This window comes from Plectropomus leopardus, chromosome 6 (assembly GCF_008729295.1).
Source record: "Plectropomus leopardus isolate mb chromosome 6, YSFRI_Pleo_2.0, whole genome shotgun sequence".
Taxonomy (NCBI): Eukaryota; Metazoa; Chordata; class Actinopteri; order Perciformes; family Serranidae; genus Plectropomus; species Plectropomus leopardus.
The window spans coordinates 31,528,597-31,552,049 of NC_056468.1; the positions used below are offsets into that span (position 1 = coordinate 31,528,597).

The 23,453-nt window shown below is 39.1% G+C and overlaps 1 protein-coding gene across 1 annotated transcript in view; it reads left to right on the forward strand.

Moving 5' to 3' along the window:
* Positions 1–1,364: 1,364 nt before the first annotated feature.
* LOC121944421 (coiled-coil domain-containing protein 60-like) overlaps positions 1,365–23,453 on the forward strand; it is a 73,615-nt gene continuing 51,526 nt past the window's right edge. Inside the window, exons 1-7 of the mRNA XM_042488205.1 lie at positions 1,365–1,707; positions 6,355–6,432; positions 6,796–6,872; positions 14,367–14,537; positions 15,649–15,783; positions 20,339–20,443; positions 23,194–23,284. Coding sequence (XP_042344139.1) covers positions 1,453–1,707; positions 6,355–6,432; positions 6,796–6,872; positions 14,367–14,537; positions 15,649–15,783; positions 20,339–20,443; positions 23,194–23,284 — 912 coding nt within the window. The 5' untranslated portion in view covers positions 1,365–1,452. The remainder of the gene's footprint in view (positions 1,708–6,354; positions 6,433–6,795; positions 6,873–14,366; positions 14,538–15,648; positions 15,784–20,338; positions 20,444–23,193; positions 23,285–23,453) is intronic.

The following is a 23,453-nucleotide window of genomic DNA, read 5'->3' on the forward strand; positions in this document are numbered from 1 at the left end:
CATTTGCTCGTGTGATTTTATGTGTCTTTAAATCTAGTTACATTTATTAAATTATAACTTAATTTAATGCAGAAAGAACACATTTTCATGGTAGATTTTGAGTTCCCCTCATAGTTTTTGAAAACTGCAATTTTCAGTTTTCGTTTAGGTCACATGGCAAATTTTTTAACCATGAAATGACCAAACTAAAATAAAGCATTACAACTTTTTAAATATTCAGCTGTAGACATAAATAGACAGTGGTGGTCTGCCATGATGCTATTATGTGTCTGTATCACGCTGACAAGTCAAACTTTCATCCACCTGTTAAGTCTTTCACATTAAAGTGGTTGAAATCACAATCTGCATATAATTAGCTGTCAAGTAGCAAACTACAGACTTTAATTTATGATTAACTCAACAAAAAAGGGTCTCAAATGATAATAGCTTAATGGGGCTGCAAGATCTAGGCTATTTTCTGGTTTCGTTTATACTTTGCACATAGGTGTGTCCGCATACTTTTGGCCACAAAGTGTTACTTTTACTGTTGTTTTTTTTTTATATTTTCTAATTTCGGAAAACATGGTGTTGTTTCTTACATCCACAAAGCTAAACTGCTTCAGATTTGTTTTGAATAACAATATATCTTTGATTCTGTTTCTAAGATAACATCAAACAAAAAAAGCTATTAAGACCTCTGAAACAATCAGAAAATGTAAATTTGATGAAACCATGAGGTGTATGCTGAAAAAAACAAGAACTGCCAAAACACAGCTTATACTGGTAGCTGGTTTTAGTCGGTTTTAGTTGGTTTTAACTGGTCTTAGATGGCCCTGACCCAGTTCTTGCTGGTCTTTGAAGGTTTAGCTGGGTGGGCCGGACATGCTGGTGTGTCCAGCCTTTCAAGCTGTGCACATTTATTTTTATGCATATCCCACGACAATAGACTAGACTGCTAGACTGATCATCCCAAGCTGGTATGACCAGCTAAACCATCACAAATTATGCAAAAACTTACCTTAAACTGGTTAACCAGTTTATCCATCTTAAGTGGGTCAAGCTGGGTTTTTTTTTTTTTTGGCGGGGTTGGTTTAAATGTCCCTCCTACCACTTAATATTATCTGCATTTTTGTTTTTGTTTTTTTATTTTTTACATTTTTTAAATTGTTCAGATATATTACTAGAATTATAATTTTAATATATTTTTTCAAAGTTTTAAAATTCATATGCCTGTCCAATGTGCTGTATAATGTGAGAGATGATCTATAAATGAAAAAAATAATAAAATAAAAAAAGTTTGCTTTCTGTGGGCTGAGCTCGACGTCACCATGGAAACGGAGGTCCCAGGGTTAAAACACGTGTTGCGGAAGTTTGTAGAAATGTTTGTACACGGTTTAACTCCGTTTACGCTTGACAGTAATATGTTGCACTTTCTGTGCAAATTCACTTTACTTGTTGACTTAAATATTTATCATGATTAATCGAAGCTCCACGCTGTATCCGCGTCGAAACCAGAAAGTTTGTGCGCGGAGCAGCAACGTTACTGGGCGTCCGGGGCGGAAGGAGCCAGCGGCCTCCGGGGAGAGCCGTGACCGCCGACAGCTGCAGGTGAGCCGGCAGGGCTGCGGGGAGGCCCCCCGGAGCCGGAGCGAAGCCCCCAGACCTCCCTCACATCTGCAGACTAAACCAGCGCTCCTGCACAACGCGAGACAACAACGCGCCAGAGAGGTATTTCAGTTAGTTATAATTCAATACAGTTTGTTTTGTTTGTCTTTGTGTGTATAAAAGAGCCAGACTGTATAATATCTTCTCTCAGATGACTTCCCCCACCACCGCCCCCTGTAAACACATCATCACCAAATCATTTTGATGCCTTGAATCAGGATTAACTTCAAAGATGGCTGGCAGTTTATTTATCTCACCCAAAATAAAAAAAATGCTCATTTGAAGCAAACTCTCTCCCTCTCTCTCTCTTTGCTATCTCTTTTTCTTTTTTACATTTCTGATTCATCCCATCCCATCTGGCAGCTGCTAAAGATTAGAAAGTCTTCATCGTCCCTCCTGCTTTTCCTCCCTTGAACTGCTAATGCCCCTCTCAAGTGATATTTTCATATCTTTCTGTGTATATGCGATGCCTTTCATTTCAGGGCAGCGCTTCTATCTCTTATTCATCTGCCGACCCCTAAACAGAGCAAGAACTTTCTAATGTACGCTGACCGTCTTCAAGCACATTTAAGTGTGTTGCAAATGAAAAATGTCTTGCCCATATGAAACCATTTTGGATTTAGCCGTCAAAGGATGCAAAACACACTCGTGACCCAGTTTACTTAAGCGTCTTCAGCGTGTGATTTGAGTTCGAGAGGATCTCAGAGATAGTTTTGAAGGCCCGGTGGGCTCTTCAGAGTCAGTTTTCATAATCAGTAGCACAGATGCTGTGTCTGATCCCCCCCTAAAACCTGCTCCCGCTAACAAATGCATTTGAAGTAAGACATTGCCAATTGTATGATGATTACAGTCACCTATGCTCAGGGGAGGGCTCAGTCAGCGGAGGCCAGTCACATCGACTCATGAGGCTTCAAACAACCCGCCACAGATCCACGGGATATTAGCAGCTAATGCATCAAGGGGGATGAAGTGTCAAATGGCTGGTTTGGTCCTGTGGACACTGCATTCATCATAGTTATTGTGAGGCTGGCTGAGTCTCCGAGGCTGGCCGGCGAATAGAGAGACGTGGTCAATATCAAAACTGACACATCAGAATGGAGTGGCTTATCTATGGAAATATGTTTTTGGAAGGCCGTTTTACAAGTTATTGCAGCCAGGAATGAGTCAGAAATAATACAGAGCGGTGCTTGAACCTCGATCTAACATAAAATGATGGTATTGGCTGGAGAAATTTATTCGCTGAATTGGTTTAGCCATGCCTGTTGCCAATCCATTGTCTCTATGACTACAGTGAGCAAGAATGGCAGCGTATACGCTGTAAATCACCAAGGAGGCAAAACAAGACAATCTCATCTTCTGCAGTTTCCTGCTCTGTGTTATTGCATTTACAATGCTTCTGATTCAGCTCTCTATGGTGCCGTTAGGACAAATGCAATACTAACAACATTGTTTGGTGTATGTGTGTTACTCCGAAATGTTGATGGAAATACACAGGCCACTTCACAGAGCGTCTCTTTAAAGAAGTATTTCACTGCTACAAAGATTGCCTTTTAATAAAACTGGGACGTCTTTGCATTAGAAAGACAAACTTTGCATACAAAGTTGGCTTTTGGCGTCGGCGTCTTGTGCCGAAATCACTGAGAAAGCGTCTGTAATTGATGGCTTTAGAATGAAAATGTTTTGGCATTGGCTAGTTTTACCGTTTGGTTGGGTTTCTGTCCGACTTACAGAGCGAGAGAGCGGGGCAGGTGTGTCTCTTGATTTTTTTCTCTTACCCTTTGCGTCTGCGGTGGCGGGATGATTGTTGTGCAATACGCAAATGCGTAATTACAGCCTGTAGTTTGTAGAGCTTTTGGGTATTCTGCACCCTCAGCCTGGAATTTGTTGCAAAATGACTTGAAACGAAAGGAGCTGGTGTCAGTAAATGTCTTTAAATCTAAAATGAAGGAGTTAAAAGCAGATTTTTAGTATGTCGTTGTCTTTAGCCTGAATGACCCCCAGAGAATCCCCCTTTGACTGACAGATAGTCGTCTTTTATGCTTATTTTAGTGCTTGTGAATTGTATTTTGTTTCCTTTTGTGTCTCTTTCTGCAATTTTGTGTTTTTCACTGCTGACTGCCAGGTCACCCTTGAAAAAGAGATTCTTAATCTCAATTGGTCCAACCTGGTTAAATAAAGGTTAAATAAATAAAATAAATAGTTTGAGCAATAGCCTTGAGACTCAGCAAACTCTGCTGGATAACCTGTTCTGCATCAGTTTGAGTCATCAAGGAGGGATGTTTGGCACTGGTTAGATGGAGGGAAGTTTACCACAATTCATCCACACATGCTTCCCACTTTATATTCTATACGAAGCTGTTAAAAAGTATTCCTTCAACCCTTTGAAACCTGGCTTGACATGACTTTTTCCTTTATCTAGACGCCTTCTAAAAGTACTCAAATTGTTGAACACTGAGAAAATTTGTTTGATTTCTTTCGAAAACATGGGAAAAGGGAAGAAATTCATGAAATTATTTATTAAAAGCTATAGCTTAGGAAAAAAATGGGGGGGGGGATTCAGAAAATTATAATTATTATGAATATATATTTAAAATTATTTTATTATTTAAGTGTTTTTTTTCTATTTTTTAGGTTTTTTTTTTTTACTTAACTGTTGTTTTTTTATTTATTTGTTTTGTTGTTGTTCTAGTTGTTGTATTTTTGGTTGCTAATTTTTTTGGTATTTTTCTTGTACTACCTAATTTCTGTGTCATTCCTTCTTTAGTTGTTGCCCTCTTCCCATGTTTTTGAAAGAATATTCCCAGGTTTCAAAGGGTTAAAAAAATGAGTTTTCCCCTTACATGTATGTATTTGAACATGCATTTTCTGTGCGTTCACACATACGGTCTCCACATGCTGAGGTCTCTGTTCTGTGTTCACCGAAGTAGCAGAGGCAACAACAGTGTCCCGGTTTAACTCGAAAGAGATTTGCAGCAAATGAGCTCATCCATCAGCAGAAGCGTGTGGGGACAAGGGGATGATGAGGAGTAGGAGGGGGTGGAGGAGGATGAAGAGAGACGGTGGGGCGGAGCAGGGGCCGCGCAGAGGCAGGGATCGCTCACAGTGCAGCCTCACTGTGAAATATGACGGCCGTGGCATTTCCGTGCTCTCTGGCACCTTCTTTTGTCCTTTGGATGTCGTGGCTTGAAGACCTGAGCTCAGCTCGGTCCTTGTCCAGTTCATCTGTAGCTCGGCTATAAATCTAAAAAAAGTCATGACATTTAGGGGAGTAGCACTTTTAACTGTATTAACCTCCAGTGATTCAGCATTTACTCCCTGGAGCTCAATTTTTTAACCCCTTTACATGCAGTTTTCACATCTTCTCAGCTTTAAGGTTGGAAAAATCAAACTTGTTTACTGTGTCCTACTCTCTGTAAGTTTGGGTAAACTCTTATTGACAGTTGGCAGGTTCCCATTACAGATTTGTGCAAAGCGTAAGCGATATTTTCGACATGTCGATAAAACTCAGTTGTGAGATGACTGTGTTTCCATTGAGTGATTTTATGCTCCTCTCCTCTCGTGATGAGAAGTGCATAAATTGTGATTGGCCTCATAAACAATACTCTGTCCCAACCCTTCCCCCACCGCCCACATGATACAGGCTCTCACCCAGCTCCCGAGTCTGAAAACATTACATTAATGTTAGGCTAAATAAGTTTTTATGCATTACATTAACGCACACTGGACTGGATTTCTTTACATTCACACTGTCAGTTAACTTGTTTATTTAGACTGTATATATTTGCACTTTAAAACCAACTTCTGCACATCTAGACGTCCTTCATTGCACCTTTTGTACATACATTTTGTGTTGTTTATATTCTGTTTTTTTCTGGGTTTTTATCATTTTATATTTTTAAATTGCTTCTATATTTTTTATCTCTTATACTATTTAAATTTAATATTTTTACTCTTCTTTTATGTTAATTGTTTTGCACCAAAACACCAAGTCAAATTCCTTGTATATGTAAATGTACTTGGCAATAAAACTGAATTCTGGTGATAACATTTCATGAAGCATGGCGATGGATGTTTAAAACATTAGCAGGTTTAATTCTGTTGCAGCCACCACACTAGCCGACATAGGCGACGTAGGCGACATAGGCGTGTCATGCGAGCAATAATGGAAAGGCAAGCCCCTTATACATGTACTGCATGCAAAGTAGATTTTTTTTGTTTGGATTATCACAGACAATGTCAATGAGTTGCAGCATCACTGATTGTGAGAGTGCACCTAGTGGACATAGCATGCATTGTCCCCATATACCAAATATGGAAGGCAGAAAACAGTAAAAAATGACAAGTTTCAAGGCAAAAGCCCAGAATAACACCCAGAAATAATACAATGCATGTTTGCTTCGATGGTTGTGGGATCAAAAATTGCAGTTTGAATGGTTGTCAATGGCGCATTTTGGCACTTGTTTACAGTGTGTATTTAAGACTTATTGTAGAAAGCTGAACCGGAAATTTCAAGATCGATCAAAAATCCACAATCTTGCCAAAATTTATGTCTTATGCATTAACACAGCCAAAATTATCAAAAAATGAAGAATGAAAAGTGCATAAATTGTGTTAAACAAGTAAAATGAAAAACCTGAAGGCAGAAAATCCTCGTAAATATCCAGTCCAAGCTAATGCCTCTTTGCCTCGTCTCTGATGATCTATTCATAGGCGACTACAGATGACCCACCAAAGATAGTCGGCCAATCCATTAACAGCAGCCCTCCAGATTCCACAGGAGGAAGTAAGGTGTGACTGTTAATCATTGAGCCCACATTTACACTCCTCTCACACCCCGTTATCTCATTTATATTATAGAAAACATCAGTTTATCTTGCAGAAGGAGGCTTTTTTTACTCATTGCAGTTAATTATGAAGAGATTAATTGCCCGATTATCTGTCATTTCCATAAGCAATGTCATATTAGAGACACAATCTTTACCCTTGGCCTGCTGCCCGACTTGCCTCTGCAGAGGTCACATGGGGATGCGGCAGAGTCTTTCATGGGTGAAAAAGTGCTCTGAGCTCCGGAGCTATACTCAGAAGACAAAAAGATAATAGCTGCTTGTCCTTTTCTTTTTATGTCTTTGTTTTTGTGCACTTTCTTCTCAGAGTCTGCCAGTTTGCCGCAGCCAAGCTGGAAGAGGAGCAGATATCGTTTCCCTGAGGAAGCATCTGGGCCACGCCAGGTGAGAGTTACATCTGTGGGTGTTTGGCAAAAAAATGGAACAAATGAATTCCTTCTGTTGATGTAGATATGTGGTGTCTCGCCGCTACTTCCCGGCAAACAGATGAGGAATGCAACAGCGGCAGCTATTTATGGTAAAAGTCACATTTAACAATAACATCGCTCATGAAAAAATGTGCAACAGTTTGCTCACTGCAGGTATGCTCCGCTCTCAGTGCCTCTGTGTCCTGCAGGCAGTGCAGTCCTGGCACTGAAAAAGCTGTGGCATTTGGTGTTTGTGTGTGTTTGTTTGTGTGTGTTTGTTTGTGTGTGTGTGTGTGTGTGTGTGTGTGTGTGTGTGTGTGTGTGTGTGTGTGTGTGTGTGTGTGTGTGTGTGTGTGTGTGTGTGTGTTTGTGTGTTAGGAGTGTGTGTGCAACCCTCTAACCCCACCACAGGGTGTAGAGACAACATCCTCTGGGGGCAGCCAAGGGTACTTCCAGCCGGCTGACATTTCTGACAGCCTCTGATAGAGCCCGGAGTGTTGAATTATTCATACAGGTGTTATGGGGTTGCCATTTTCACAGGAGATACTAACCCCCAGATGAATTGTGGCTGTTTATCCCTGCAAGTGAATACAGTAGTAATGATTTTGGGCTGTGATGCCTTTTAGGCCAAATGGCAGCCTATTGTCTGTCTGCTCGCATGTTGAAAGCTCGTACATCTCACTGCTTCTCTGGTCGGAGCAAACCTCTTAGACTTAATCAGGCTGGTTTTGTTTTTCAGCTCAGGCAGTTTGGTGGAAACATTAGATACATCGTGGTCTGTACAGCCATATTATATTTCATAATGGTGGACTTAATGCAGTGGGTCTCAGCCAGTGGGAGTTCTGGGGGGGGTCTACTGGGGCATCTATGGGGCATAGTTTATTCATCCAAGCTTTTATTTTATTTTATTTTATTTTATTTTATTTTACTTTCAATTTCTTTTCTTTTCCTTTCTTTTCTTTTCTTTTCAATTTATTTTTTTATTTTATTTTATTTTATTTCATTTTTTTAATTCAATTTCATTTTATTTAATTTATTTATTATTTAATTAAAAAAAAATTAAGCCTCCACTCTGGCCATAGCTGTGGCCGGAGGCATTATGTTTCTGGGTTGCAGTCCATCCGTCCTATTCTCGTGAATGCTATATCTGAGGATCATCTTGAGGGAATTTCTTCAAATTTGGCACCAACATCCACTTAGATCCAGTGATCAACTCATTAGATTTTGGTTCCCTCATGTAAAGGGATGCCACAACGTATCTTTCTCCTCTTCCAGAAAATGGTGACTTTCAAGCAGAAGTGGACGTCAGCAGAGAGTTTGATTTGAATCCAAAACTCTTAAATCAATCAAAACAGTTCATTTCAGTCAGATGATTTAAAGTGTGCATGTAAACGCAGCTGATGTTGAAGATCTGGGTCATTTCACACTGCGGAAATTGAGTTTATTGACTTCATTTGCAACATTATTAGAAGACATGGTAAACTTTCTTAGAAATGAAACATGGTCCCGCCTGCAGCGCTGTATCCAGTTCTCTTTTATATATCCATTAGCTAGAGCTAGGAGGGGATTAGCCTAGCTTCGCATAAAGACTGAAGCAAGAAATAAGCCAAGCAAAAAAATAATTAACTGCAGTAATTACCTGTGAACCCAAAACTTTCAATTTTCTGTTTCTGTTTACATAAAGTACTGACAGCTATTTAGTTCATAAAAAAAAACAAAAACATGCAAACGATTTGCTGCAATGCATCACTTTGCTTTATTAATACAATGAAAGATCTGCTGTTGGGTCTAAAATTAGACAGAAAATATTATGACAGAAAATATGTGTTGTTAATTCTTGGTACATTTTTATTAAAGTTATACAGTATATCAGGACCGTGCAAATATGTCTACCATCAGTTTACAAGGTAAACCTTTAGAAGAGCTTGCACAACTTTGAAGTTTTTTGACCGCAAACTTAAATTATACAAACGCAACTTTTCTCTTTTTCTCTTTACTGAGAGGTGGTAAGTGCAATAACACTTTAGGACATCCAGATAAAGAAAATAAGATATTTTGACAAGTGAAATTCTTTCTAGTTGTCAAGATCTTCATTAATTCAATTCATGTCAAGAGGAGTATGGAGGAGTGTGTGGAAAAAATAAAAAAATGGAGCTCTTTGTTTAAAGTCTGAATTCAGAGAAAAGATCACAATTCTCAGATAAAAGCACAAAAAAATATCAGGAAAATGGGCCGACAATATTACATAGTGTTAAATAATGTATTTCAAAAGGCCCTAATCCTCCTCTGTAGGACGGGGATTTGTCACATTATTTAGGTAATCCCCGAAACACAGACACAGCTGTAATAATTGTGTCCATATAAAGACGTGGTGGAAATAGGACACAAATTTGAAAATATTCTTTTGAATTCGATTCCTGCAACACAGCTGTCAGGTTATTTACATCATGTGTACATAGCGTCTTTGCATCTTGGTGCTGCTTTTATGGGTTTAGCAATCCTCATTCACTCTGAGCACGCAGTCACTGATGCCTGACGCAATATGGACGTGAATTGTGATGCTCCATGAAACTATCTGGTGTGCAGATACTGTGAGAGTCGGTCTGCTTTCGTATTTGTTGCTGTTTCTCTCCTGTTTTGTCTCAGCAGACGCCACAAAGCCTAATCAGCGTTTTGGCTCTTACCCTTGCCCGTGGCGCTCTGTCATTTATGACTGCGCCAGCTTGTGTTGTCGTGGTCTGCCATTTGTCTCTGGCGATGTTGACATGAAACATCCAACGCTGTCGTGTCAACACAACTGCGAGTCCTGTTTCTCGTCACGTTGTTGCAGACAGATAATACTTACCGAGCAGCATTCTTCTGCTAGATTCATAAATAGAATTTAATTATGAAATGTGTTTAATTTTTTTTTATTTTTGACAAAATGAACATGAACAATACATCAGCTAATTAATAACAGCACATGTGAAAAACAAATATGAGTTACATAAGTATATATATATAAGTATAAATGACAGTATATAAAGCTGATTACATAATAAAAAACAAAGATAAACGATAAAGAGAAAAAAAGATAAAAAAGATAAAGAGGTACACACGAACATATTCAAAAAGCATATTCAGTTAGTTGATTTGGGGCTGAAATTGCAAAAAAAGACAAAAATGTATTAAAAAAACACACAAAATTAAATTAATAGGGTATTTTTTTACTTAGAATTACATAAGTATGTTTGTATTATATGTACTTCTAAACTTCTATTTGAGATACAAAACTTAAAAGGTAAAAGCCACAATCTTGGCTCCAGGTACAGTTTTATTCTTTCTTGAAAAGGTCTGCAAAGACGTATATTCAAACATGAACGCGGCTCCCACACTTGTAGCTACAGGCTATAATAACGCTAAAAACGTGATGCCAGTGATGTTTTTCAAAACAACTTGGCACATTGGGGCTTCAGGACACTTGGATTACGCCAACGCTCCAATTACACTCGGACGAGCAGTATGGAGACATTTTTTCTGGTTTTATTATGTATCACATTTAAATTTTGGTCACCATTTGCTTTAATTATTTGGGAGATGAGTGCAATGCCTTTTCCCCGTGAAACTCCGGCAGTGTTTTGCAGAATATTAAACTTCAGCCGACTTTCCATCGGCATGAGGGTGACTAGATAATAACTAAATTTTCATTTTTGGGTGAACTATCCTTTTAATACCTCCATGGAGCTGTCATGTTATTCATCTTTATATTCTGTCTATGATCTTTGATCTTGTTTATGACATGTTGCAGTCATTTGTGTATCATAACCTGCAAAATTCACAAAAGTTTTTAATCATAACTTGAAAAATTAAGGTTTGGGAATTTATGATGGTGTGAGAGTAGAGCCGGTGAGTAGAATCAGAGTAGAGCCACAACATCTTAGTTGGTCTAATCACTGAAGATTTCACCTACCACAAACCCTATCTCTTTTGTTGCCTGGCAACAAGCTGCCACCCAGGGGCTCCCATGAGCTGATCTGTAAAAAAAAAAAAATCTGTCCCCGACCATCACTGCCCTCCCCCAACGCACAAACGTCTACATTTTTTTACATCGCAATCAATTTTTAACCACCGATCAAGCCTCCCTTCCAAGCATTGTCATGTTTAATGAGCTTTTCAAGCCCGGCTCTGATTTGTGGACATGATTCACTCTCACAAAGAAGAATAAGTTGTTATTGACTGGAAGGACAGACGGCGGTGATGAAAAAAGGCATAATGGGGTTTTCACTTCAGAGCGTCTTGGCTTTCAAACACAAAAGTTTCATTGTGTGTTTACGTATTGACGATGCATTGCTTCTTCTCAATGCCTTTTATTTTCTTTGTCACACCAAATACTGCAGCCTGTCATTGACTCGGCAGCTCTCCTCTCTCTCTCTTTCTCTTCCTTCAGCACATTATTGTTCAGCTTTCATGTCCCATTCAGACACGACTGGTGCTGCTGTCCCAAACATTTGTGCGTGTGGTGCATCAAACACAAGCAGAAAGACAACCACTTGTGTTCGAGTTAGAAGATATTAATCAATTAAAATAAAAAAAAAAAAACCATAAACTTGCTGAACTAAAGTGAAAGATTCACTTTAGCACAAAGAGCTAACGAAAATTAGTCACGTCTGAGGCAAGGTCACTGAGCCACCTCCCACACTCTTGGCAGCCGGCAGCCACTCCAGGGAAAAACTTTTTGCACATTTGAAGTTACGAGTCATTAGCGATGCTGATAGAAACACACTTTAATTAAGACTGCTGCATTTTGGTCTTAGATGTCACATCTGAAGATTAATAAGTAATATCAGGGGTGTGGTGGTATGCAAATAGAACAGACATGCCTCCGAGCTAAACTGGTGCACTCGGTGTATCACTGAACAGAGCCAAATTAGCATGCTGGTGCACAAGTGCTCCGTGCCCCCCTCCTAGGCTGAAGTGCTTGGCTCTACTTGTGGGCGAAATATTACCAGCCAGCTGCTCGCTAGATAACAAATAAGAACTGGAGCAGCAGAGGGTTTGAACATATGCAGGCGTTTGTGCTTTTGCTTGCTTGTGTGGTTTCACCCCTGTGAAAACAAACTAGTTCGCCTGTGAAGGAAAGGTCACCAAAATGTTGTAAGGCAGTGATACTCGATTCTCATGGCCGAGGGCCAAATCTGGTGCCGGGCGGCCCCTCAACCGTTTTCTAATTCACAATAAAAAATAAAGTGATTCATACTGGGAACTGCTTTTGTACTTTAGGTATACATAAGGCGAGTGAATAAAACAGCATCAAAATAGAGCTTGTTTATCAAAAAAAAGTGCCAGTGGAGGATCCCTGCATCCCCCAACTGAGGTCCTACCTAAGCCCCTAATGTCCTAGAATCCTAGAAACTTCCTCAAATACAGAAGGTCTTAAAATCTGACAAACTTCCTTAAATACTAGAAACGTCCCTAAAATCTCAGATACATCCTTAAATCCTCAAAACTTCCTGAAATACTAGAAATGTCCTAAAATACTAGAAATGTCCTAGAATCCTAGAAACGTCCTAAAATCCCTGAAACGTCCTAAAATACTAGAAATGTCCTAGAAATCCCAGAAACATCCTAAAATCCTCAAAACTTCCTAAAATCCTCAAAACTTCCTGAAATACTAGAAAAGTCCTAAAATCCTTGAAACGTCTTAAAATACTAGAAACATCCTAAAATCCCAGAAACTTCCTAAAATACTAGAAATGTCCTAAAATCCTAGACACGTCCTACAATACTAGAAATGTCCCTAAAATCCTTTGAAACATCTTAAAATACTAGAAACGTCCTAAAATACTAGAAACGTCCTAAAATCCCAGAAACTTCCTAAAATCCTAGACACGTCCTACAATACTAGAAATGTCCTAAAATTCTTGAAATGTCCTAAAATACTAGAAATGTCCTAAAATCCTAAAAACTTTCTAAAATACTAGAAATGTCCCAAAATCTTAGAAGCATCTTAAAACCTGAGAAACATCTTAAAATTCTCAACATATCCTAAAACGTCATAACATCCTAGAAACCTCCTAATATCCTAAAAATATCCTAAAATCTAAAATATGTACTGAAATCCTAGAGACATGTATTAGCCCCCTGTCAAGTGTTCCCTAAGCGAAGCAAAGTTGAGTATTCCTGTTGTCAGGTCGCTGTGGCTCTGACCCTCACTCCTCTCCTTTTTGTTTTTTTGTCACGTTCATAAACAGGAAATTGAAGCTGCGTTTTGTTTTGTTCACCATGAGTTGACTGGACAATTGGGTTTCCTAAATGGTGTCCAACAACCAGAATGTTATGGCATGAAACCGTCTGCAGAAATTTGTATCGCATTACTTGTGTGCCTGAATATTTGGGTCCTTGTGTGTGCGTAAAAGGGCATTAATGCAACAAAAGAGTTGACTAATTTGTCACAGAATAAGCATATAAACTCCACATGGTGGCTTTTAAATTACTTAGTTTGTTTTCTAATAACAGAAAGCATGAAATCATTCATTTAGACAGCAGAATATTGTGAAAGAAAGCACTACGTTCATATCATCTTGATACAATTCCACTGCGAGTATATAAACAAAACTGTTGAATTATTACATTATTCTCTAGATATTGCCTTTGACACATTTGACTGCTTATCTCATATTGAAATCCCTGATGACTGCTCAGCTTCCTCCGACATCAATAACATCAGTAAGAGCTGAACCACGGCTGTTATTTCATTGTAAAGCACATGCAGCCCTGTAATAATCCAGCAACAAGGGCTCACACGTGACCTCGACTCTCCATTCACGCTTGGTAGCAGCGTGCACCTTGACCCGTCTTTCTCTGCCTCCTTCACTCACAAGAAATCAAACTGCTCGTGGAAAAATGATTAAGAAATGACGAGGTGTGTTACCTTCTGCTGGTCTGCCGGCAAAGTCACCTCGACAGTTCCTTCTAAGCAGCGTCTTTTAATTTTCCACCGCAGCATTAATGCAAAGGTAATTACGCGTGCAGTATGAGAAAAACAAGCAAACAGTATTTGAGGAAAGGTTATGGTTGGAAGCTAAACCGCCATAATTAAGTCATTAATCTGGCCAGACGTAACACGTTTCTCCCGTAATACTCTAGTTAGGTGTCATTTGTGCCTGCCTGCTGCTTTGCTGTGCTCTGATTTGGATGATTTACAGTGTGCTCGTGTGTGTGTGCGTATATGTGTATCTGTGTGCATGAATGTGAGGGATTATCGTGATGACATGCGCGCACTTTGGACCGTAATTCATCGGCTTTGATGGTTTTTGTATGTCTGACAAAGACAGGAGATTAATGCGCAGACTCGGCATTTGTGGTTTCTGTTCATCTTTTAAAATTCTTTTCTGTCATTTGGGCCATTGGAAGGTGAACATATATCATAATTAAAGCACGCTGGTGATGCTCTGTATTTATGACTCACTATTTGTGTCTCTCGACTTTGCAGGCGTTTGGCATCAGCAATTAAGCGGGGCCAGAGCTACTTCCACCTCCTGCAGAAAGAGGAACAGGAGGAGAGGGCGGAGGAGGAGAGGCAGCGGATGAGGAGGGAGGAGCAGCTCCGAACAGAGCCACGACCTCCCAGTTTCTCCTCTGACTCCGACAGCGATTCAGAGGGGTGAGGCAACAACCCACATCAGCTCAGTTTCATTTCTACTGGCAGCGGGTTTCTTTGGCCAAGTTTATCTGTTTATCACTGTTTAGACTATTTAAAGCTGCACTAATCAATATTTTTCACCATGTATCAAATGACTAAATAGAGTTACTCATAATGACAAACACAGCTGATTATCACCCTACTCCACTGTTCCCCTCAGCTCTAACACTAGAACCGCCATGGTGGGTCATTTTTACCCACTCACGTTTTCAAATGCATGTAACTTTGTTAAAGTAAAACGCAGATATTTCTCATTTCCTGACTCGTCCTAGAATTTAGTTATTAATCATCTACTGAATTTTAAGGGTTGTGGCACAAAAAGAAAAAAATTATATTATCATTTATATCTTTAACTGCCGCACTGGATAATTGTGACCCCTGTGGAAACAGCTGTGACAAACTTCTTATGAAAAGTCAAAACAATGGCACTGACAGGCATTCGCACCACTGGTCCGGTTGCAACGAGCCCCTCGCCACAGCTGATAGTTGACAGTCAGCTGCTGACAGCTTAGCGTTAGCGCCGCTGCTCCGGTAGCTTAGCAACAGCTTGTCGCAGCTTTCACTTTCACTTTGGCTGGCGATAGCATTTACAAACAGTAGCCAATAATTTTTGCAAAAAGTATGCCTTTAACATCAACTATCAGCTTTCAGAACATCCATATATTGCACTTTAGTCAAATATTGAACCATAGCTAATTGAGGTCATTCTAATGCAATGTCTTTACCGAAAAATACCTGCTAATCATATAAACTGCATCATGCATGTGCTCTTATGTTTTGTTATGTTTTCTGAATAACAGTGTAAATATGTTGCAAGTAGAATATTGCATAGAAATTCTTGTATAAAATGGAAGTGAAGCATTTTTTTTCAATAACTGATGGAGAAGGGTGGGATTTAATAAGTTTTTACTTCCTCCCACTCCTTTTCGGATATGTTTGTATGTTTGTGTATAACTATATAATATCCTTATTGTATTTAATTCTATTTTTTTAAGATACACAAAATAAATAACATTCAAATCAAATCAAATCAAAGCTGACAGCACTGCTCTGCTGTCTCTGCTGCGTTCAGGTGGCCTCTGCCTGCAGGAACCTGCTGGTCAGGTGCGGACGAGGTGCGGCGACGCAGGAAGAAGAGCCAGTCAGCACAACCTTTCATCCCTGCCCGTCACTCTCTGATGTCCCCTCTGCTGAGTGAAGCATCAAGGTAAAGTTACTGTATACTCTACCGCCTGTTGCCTCGATAATATTCAAAACGGTTGCCCTGAACGAGCTGTTTATATGTTCACTTGCTTTATGGTACTCAAGGTTAGAGGCTGTCTAAGAGCTGGGTTCTGTGTTTTGCAAAACCCACTCACGCAGCGAAACAGCAGCAGCACATTCTTTACCTCCACTGAAAAAGACCTTCAGCTTGTCATTTTCAGTAAATAACCTTCGGATATGGCGCTATACAATCATGTGCTGTGCTTCGCTGTATGCAGCTTGTAGGCAGAGTTGCTGTAGTATACACATAACTGGAAACTGGAGCTGTTTGTGCTCTACAGATAACATCTGTAAGGTCCTCAAGGTAGCCAGATAAGAAATGTCACGACTCTGACCTTCAAAAAGAATCAGACAGTAAATATAAAGACAAACTTAAACACCCAAAAAGATCAGTTTGTACCTCATATTTCAGTCATTTGTAGTTCTGAATATATGCATCTATACTCATGATCAAACTGGTTGTAGTTTCTGATGTATTTTTGAAGAATCACCACACCCTGTGAAGCAGTAAAGAAAAAGGTGAGATGTTTGAAAAGAATTTGATTACAGGGCAACCCTGCGCCTCTTCTGTCTGCCAGTGTTCCTCCGTTTGATTCGTGTCAAGCAGATGTGTTACAACACCTCAGCAAACATCAAACAAAGAAAAACAAACAGGCAGATTGCTGAATATTTAATGCAAAAACATCTGACATTGACAGATATTCGCGATGCTTTCATTTTGTATTTCTTTCATACGGCAGACTCCTTTGATGCTGCGTGAACCGGAGCTAACCTTTGCTGAAAAATGCGTCAGAAAAAGTTTTCTCTGACAAATCTGCCTTGTTAGAAACTCAGGTGTTGGCTGACAATAAACACACACAGAGCTCTGGTTCACAAAAGCAACATTTAGTGGTTTCTGCTCTGCGAGTGTTATGCACCGCTTTGATCTTGTATGGATGTCAACGCTGCTGCAATCCACCTGCACTAGCTTTTGAACAAAAGTGAAATACAGAATGTATCACACATTATGTCGAGAGTGCAGTGTGTTTGAAAAGGATTAACTGGCAAAGCAGGAACATTTTAGCTTCAAAACTAGAAGATACCTGTTGTACCAGAACTTTCTTGAAGAGCATAATTTGAAATTGTTGCCACATGACCAAAGAAAAAAAGAGAAAGCGGACACTTTTGCTCAAAAGGTAGAAAACCTACAACTACCAGAATGCACTGCACTTTCCCAGACCAATAAATGCTCCAGCTACTGGGTGACGTAATGCAAACATTTGAAACAATGGCGGCTGGTTGGAAAGAAACCATCTTGTATTACAGTTAAACGATTAGCTCAAACATGTTTCTGAAAATATTTGAAGTGAGAAATATTCAAGCAAGTAAGACACATCTGTAAAACGGACGTCAGGACACTTCAGGCTTCAAATAAGGCAAACTATGACCTTTTCTATTCTGAATTTTTGATTTTTGTTATATTTGTAAAACGCTCCTTGAGCAGAGAAATTTTTTTTTTTAAATCTGTGATGTCATCAGAATGTAAAAACTTTTAGCCGAACGGAAACTCACGGGTGGGAGAAAAATCCATGCATATATTCAGTCGGGTTGCATACCGCAGAAGTAACCCGGCAGCTAGAAGACCTTTTTTAGCATATGCATCAGCAGGCTGTAGGAATGAATAGGCGACATCTTTGTTTCAGTATCTACTTTTTATTAAAATATATGGCAAAAGCGCGGGAGAGCTCGGGAAACTCTGCTGGATGACGTGTTTTGCATCAGTTTGGGTCAGCATTTCAGAAAACACTACGACATTTCCCAAAACAAAACAATATTTCAGAAAAAACATTTACCGCAACTCTCTTATCCCCACTGCCATAAACATTTTAAACAAACAGTGATTCAAAATGAACTCCATCCTATGCACTTTATCATTTTGCACTAGAGGTTTAATCCTGTTTACATTATTTGCACAGTATTTTATCTCACTTGGTTTAGGAATTGTGTCTTTCTAGTCTTCGTCTTTTATGGTGTTGTTTGTTGTATGAGCGACGTCAAAGACAATTTTCATCATTACACACAATAAAACTTTTCTGATTCTGATTCTGAAATAAAAGAACATATCCCAAAACACTACAATATTTCAGAAAACAATATAACATTTCTAAAAACAAAACAAAATTGCTATTTATATATGCTATAATTATTAATCGCTACATTTCAGAACACAACAAGTTTTGTTTGAGGAAATGTAGTGTTTTCTGAAATGTGGAGGTGTTTTCTGAAAAGTAGCGTTTTGACCCTCAGGGCCACCGTAATCTAGGCACTGGTTAGATGTTAATGTTTATGATACTACCCACATCGTTTTGATACAAAGCTGGTTAAAAATCAGAGGTGTAACCCTTTAAAGGGCCATGATATTTTTGCACTTCTGTCAGCCAAACACTTATTTCACCCTCTGTCACAGACACAGAAGCCCTCTGTGTTTTACATTTTATTCCACGGGGACAAATCTACAGCCTGTGTTTATGATACTTCACCTCCAACTCAACCTGCATTTCCTCTGACACTGCATTACTGCCACTGCCAGAATACAGTCTTGTTTTCTGGCAAGACCTTTGGAAAATAACAACCCCGTTCGAAGGCTGTTACCTGACATCTGACAGATCCTAATCTAGCAGACTATCTGCCTGGCAGACGGATGGCCTGGTCGATAATGAAAAGAGCTCGGAGCGACCCGGGACAGCAGCATTTGTGCGCAGGGACGAGGGGAGCGAGGCAGAACAGGAGGCAGAATTCATATTGTGTTTGATGTGTTTGGAGAGATCATGGGAATGGATGTGGTCATAAAGCCTCGGAGCGTGAAAGTGTCGGGATGACGGACGGCACGGCTTGACTGCAGGTGACACTGTAACCACGCTTTTAGAGAGATGGCATGTTTTGCATTTGTTCCCACTACAGCAGCTCTTGTATGGAAGCGTTGGGCCTCTTGTGTAAATGTTTTCATCCACTTATTTCACCTGCAGTAGAAGACTTGACTGGAAACGAAGTAGAGTGTAGAGTGTGATTGGTTTTGCAGCAGCTGCTTTTTTGCCATTAGAGGGGGCACTAGTCCTTAATATGCTTTCTACCTTTTCATGTGGGAAACCTCACCTGATTCAAAACACACTAACTTTGTCTTGGCGGCACTGTTGCAGAGTTCCTAAAAGTACTTCTCATACCATGCAAAAGGTCTGTGTAACTTTAGTTAGTCAGGTAGTTTTAATCTATCTATTTTTTTAAGAGAAAAAGAGAAAACAAGAAACCTTTTACTGTCAGAACTAACACACAATCACATTATACAAAAAACTATGACAGCAGATAGACAATAAACAATATATAAATATATAAAGTGTATAATATATAATATGGTGACAGTTGCAAACATTTAATAGAAATAAGATAAAATAAAATAATGCATATGCATATCTATATAGTGCTTCAAAGCTAATCACTAATGGGTCAGTGTAATATTTTTTGCAACAATGTCTATTGATTTTAACAACAAAAACAGAGACATATAGACACACATACTAGTATATGTATATACGTATACAAAAATAGTACAGCAGCTTAAGATTTAACTCGCATGTAATCCAGCATGAACAAAGAAATTAAAAACTATCAACAAGCAGACAAATAACAGTTAAATTAGAAATAAAATCATACAAAACAAATAAACAATGGTAGCAATATAAATAGCTAAATAAAAATGCAAGATAGCAAACATGTTATGGCGCAGAAGTATTATTTAAAAAATTTGCATTCAGTTAAAAAAAAGATCTAAAATAAGGCCTTTGAACAGCCGTTATGGTGGAAAAGTGTCCAAATTTAAGTTCCTCAGCAGATTATTCCATGTTTAAGGTGCACAGTAAGAAAATGCCATTTCTCCTAGCTCAGTTCTGATTTGGGAAATTTGAATCATTGAGCTGCTCTGCAATCGAGTACCAAGATTATGTGTTTAGAGTGAAAAGGGATGAAATAAATGGAGGAAGTGTGCTTTTTAAAGCTTTATAAATGAATTAAAACCTATGCTCGTCCCGCCTCACTGTCAAATTTGGCCAGCTGACCTTTTGTTAAAGATGGCAAGGGTTGGTGCTGTAAAAATCACCAGTTATGAACTTTAGGGCTGAATGGTATACAGCATCCAGTGATTTTAATGTAGAGGCAGCAGTTTTTCCATATGTAACATCCCCAAAATCTAAAACAGATTTTTAAAAAATACATTTAAACTATTGTTTTTCTGTGTAAAAAAGGGAAACACTTCTTATTTCTGTATAAAAAGCCAATAATTGCTCTCAGATTATTAGTAAGGAAGTCGATATAAATTGAATAGATATATTAAAACAAATATAAATCGGATGATAAAAATGTATCATTGTTATTGTGAACATATCTCATGGAATTAATGAAATACACTCTTTTGGACAAACAAAACAGACCTCAGATGTTGAAGTTCACGTCTTTGTGTGCTGTTGCAGGGAGGTCATCTACCGCCAGCTCTGCTGTCTAAATTGGCTGCTGGAGGCCTTGACTCTGGATCGCTCCAGCAGAGTCGGCCCGCTCGCTGCCTGCTGGGACCCCAAGTAAGTTATTCTGGAGTGAAAGGTTTTTACCACCCACACACAACTTATCAGTGGTCAGTTAAAGCAAATACATGAATAGGTGAAGTCGAGATTTCTATGTAAAAATACAGCCAATCAACTCAAGCTCCTATTTAAAACTCATAGGCTAATTTGCTCTAACTGACCAAATAAAATGTAACCTTTTTTTTGCATTTAGTCTGGAAAATGTTCTCAATGCAACTGCTGCTTTATGATTTCTTGGTAACAATCTTAAAGGGATAGTTTGGACTTTTTGTTGTGCGGTTGTATGAGGTGGTTATTTACAGTCAGTGTGTTAGCTACAATAATAACAATACTAATAATTTAATTTATATAGCACCTTTAAAAACAGAGTTTGCAAAGTGCTTTGACAAGCAAAGCAAAGCAGAAATGGGTTACATAGACCGCAATACAACAACGGAGAGCCAAACAGTCGGAGAAGAAACCAGGGTAAAGTTAGGATAAAATTAAAACCAGAGGACAAATAATGCAAGACACATAATGCCAGTATAAAATAATAAAAAGGAATAGACCAAAAACAATAACAACAAAAACAATAAAAGCAATAAAACCACAAATAAAAGATAATAAAACAGATAAAACATAAATGAAAAAAGCAGAGAAATAAAAGAAATAGGGGTGAGGATGCCCACAGTTTAGAGAGGCAGGTATGCTGCAGAGGAAGCGGAGCAATGTACTGCTGCAGACTGGGGCAGCAGCAAAACATATTTTAGCCACCTAATAACTCAGTATTAGTGTAATTGTACACTGACTTTAGAATATTTTCTCCATCTTAAGTCTCATTCATTCTCTCTATATAAATGTGTCAGTTTCAAACGTTGTAAATGTCACTGACCTCATACTTCTGTCTTTTATGTTGGCACAGATGCAGCCAATAGATGGCACTAAAGGACGGAGTCAAAAGGTCACAATAATGCACCTTTGAACGTAGGCTGTACTGTAGACAGCAGGTTTCTGTGACTCCTTAAAATACAAATAAAAAAATAGCAAAGGAAAAAAGGTGTGAGTGGGGTAAAAGAACAAAATAGGACATGAGCTGGAAAAGTGCAAAAATTAAATAACAATAATAAATATAAGTATATATTTATTAATTATAAATATATTATTTTTCTCCAGTTATTTGATAATTGTCTAATGAGTCTCCTTCTCTTTTTAAAGCTAATTTTCAGGTAGTTTTTTTTTTGTTTCCATTTGCCTTTTTTTTTTGACATTTCATGCCAAGTTGTCGATTGCCTTTTTTAAAATATTTTTTTTTAAAGAAATCAATTTGCTCAGGGTTCAGACGAATGCAGCACAAAAACTGATGTCAGTGCAGGCTTTAGAGGGTTAATATGCTCTTTGTATTTTGTAAAAAACTCACTTGTTTACGTTATATGCTTATGAACTGATGATCCTTCAATTGATTTAAAGAGTGTTGACGTTTGACAGAATGATGTTCACTGTGAGCAGTGTGACACGAAAGCACGTGGAGCGTTACGATTATTAGGATTATGTCAGCGACTGTCTTCATACGATGAAAAAGCTCAGTACAGAATACGTTAACTATCATTTACTATTAAAGAGCGATTCTGCTGCCAGGATCTCCAGTCGAGAGGCTAAAACACAGCAGCATGAGCGACATATCCATCAGCGAACGGCTCATTATGGCGCTGACCCCTGCACGCTGACCGCTGAGTAACTTCTGTCAGATCCGTACTGTTTTTAAGCGAGCCACCTGAAGAGATGCTGCGCCTGTACTGTAAGGAGCCGGTGATGAAGCGTCGGCGGCGATCAGGAGCTGCAGGCACTGAGCTGACACTGCTGGATGAAATATAAAGTCCAAAGCTCCCGAGGGGGTCCAGGCTTAGCGAGGAGATTGCATTCTTCCATCTTTGTGCCCCCCCTCCAGGTTTCAGCCTCCGTGATATTGACCCACCACGGGGCGTCCACAGTGAGGAAAATGGAGAGAGAGTGCAGAAGCAGTAGCTGTGTGGTGCTTAAAATCATATGTTTAACACACAGGATTGCTGTTGCATTGCATCTGTGTTCTGCTTTAATTCTTCACAAGCATTTCTTTAAGCTTCCCTCTTTATTTTTTTCTGATATTGATCTGTGATGATCTTTATGATCTCTCTCTCAAAGTGTCAGAGACACCCGGACTGCGAGGATAGATTGATTCATAAAGTTTAAAGGCGACTGCTCAGTCACAATGGCTCCTTGTAGAGTGTAGCACAGGAGTGTTTATTGCACAGCACTGTAAGCCCTGAATAATTGATAGAAAAATGAAAAAGAAAAAAGAAACGCGGAGCGAAAGTGAGGAAAAGAGCTACAAAGAAAAATTTTTTTTTGGTACCCAAACGTCATCATGTTGCAGCCTCCAGGGCCTTCACTCAGCTTCAAATCCAATTTCCCAGAAAGTCTTAAGCTTTATGGGCCAAATGATACAGCCGAGGTATTACTGTACAGGAAGACAAGGAGAGGAAGAATGAAACATTATCACAAGGTTACGACACTGCCGGGCTTTTCCACCAGGCGAGCAGATCTGATGCCGGGCATCAATCTAAAACACTGCACAGTTTTTTAGGATAAGATGAATTATGATTTTGATAAATGGCCAAAGCGACTCTCGGGCTGTCTCTGCCTCGAAGCCGGTTTTCGACGAGTGGCGAGCCGCAGAAGGTCACCGCAGTGATGAATGTGTCACAACAGCGGCAATTATTTTCCATTCGCAGAGACCCTGGCCGAGGCAGGACCACGATAAAGACGCTGAAGAGAGAGAGAGCGCCATTGAGAAACAAATGGGAGCAGTTTGTTTCAGCCAAGGTATCATTTCCTTATTTACTCTTTTTATTCAAACATTTTTATGTGTTTTTATTATGTTAATAACTATTATTTGTAGTTTACATTATATAGCACAAAGTATGATTGTCAACTTACTTCTAATGTACTTTTGTTTGGAGCGTTTTTTTTCTTTTTTTTCAAAACAATAATA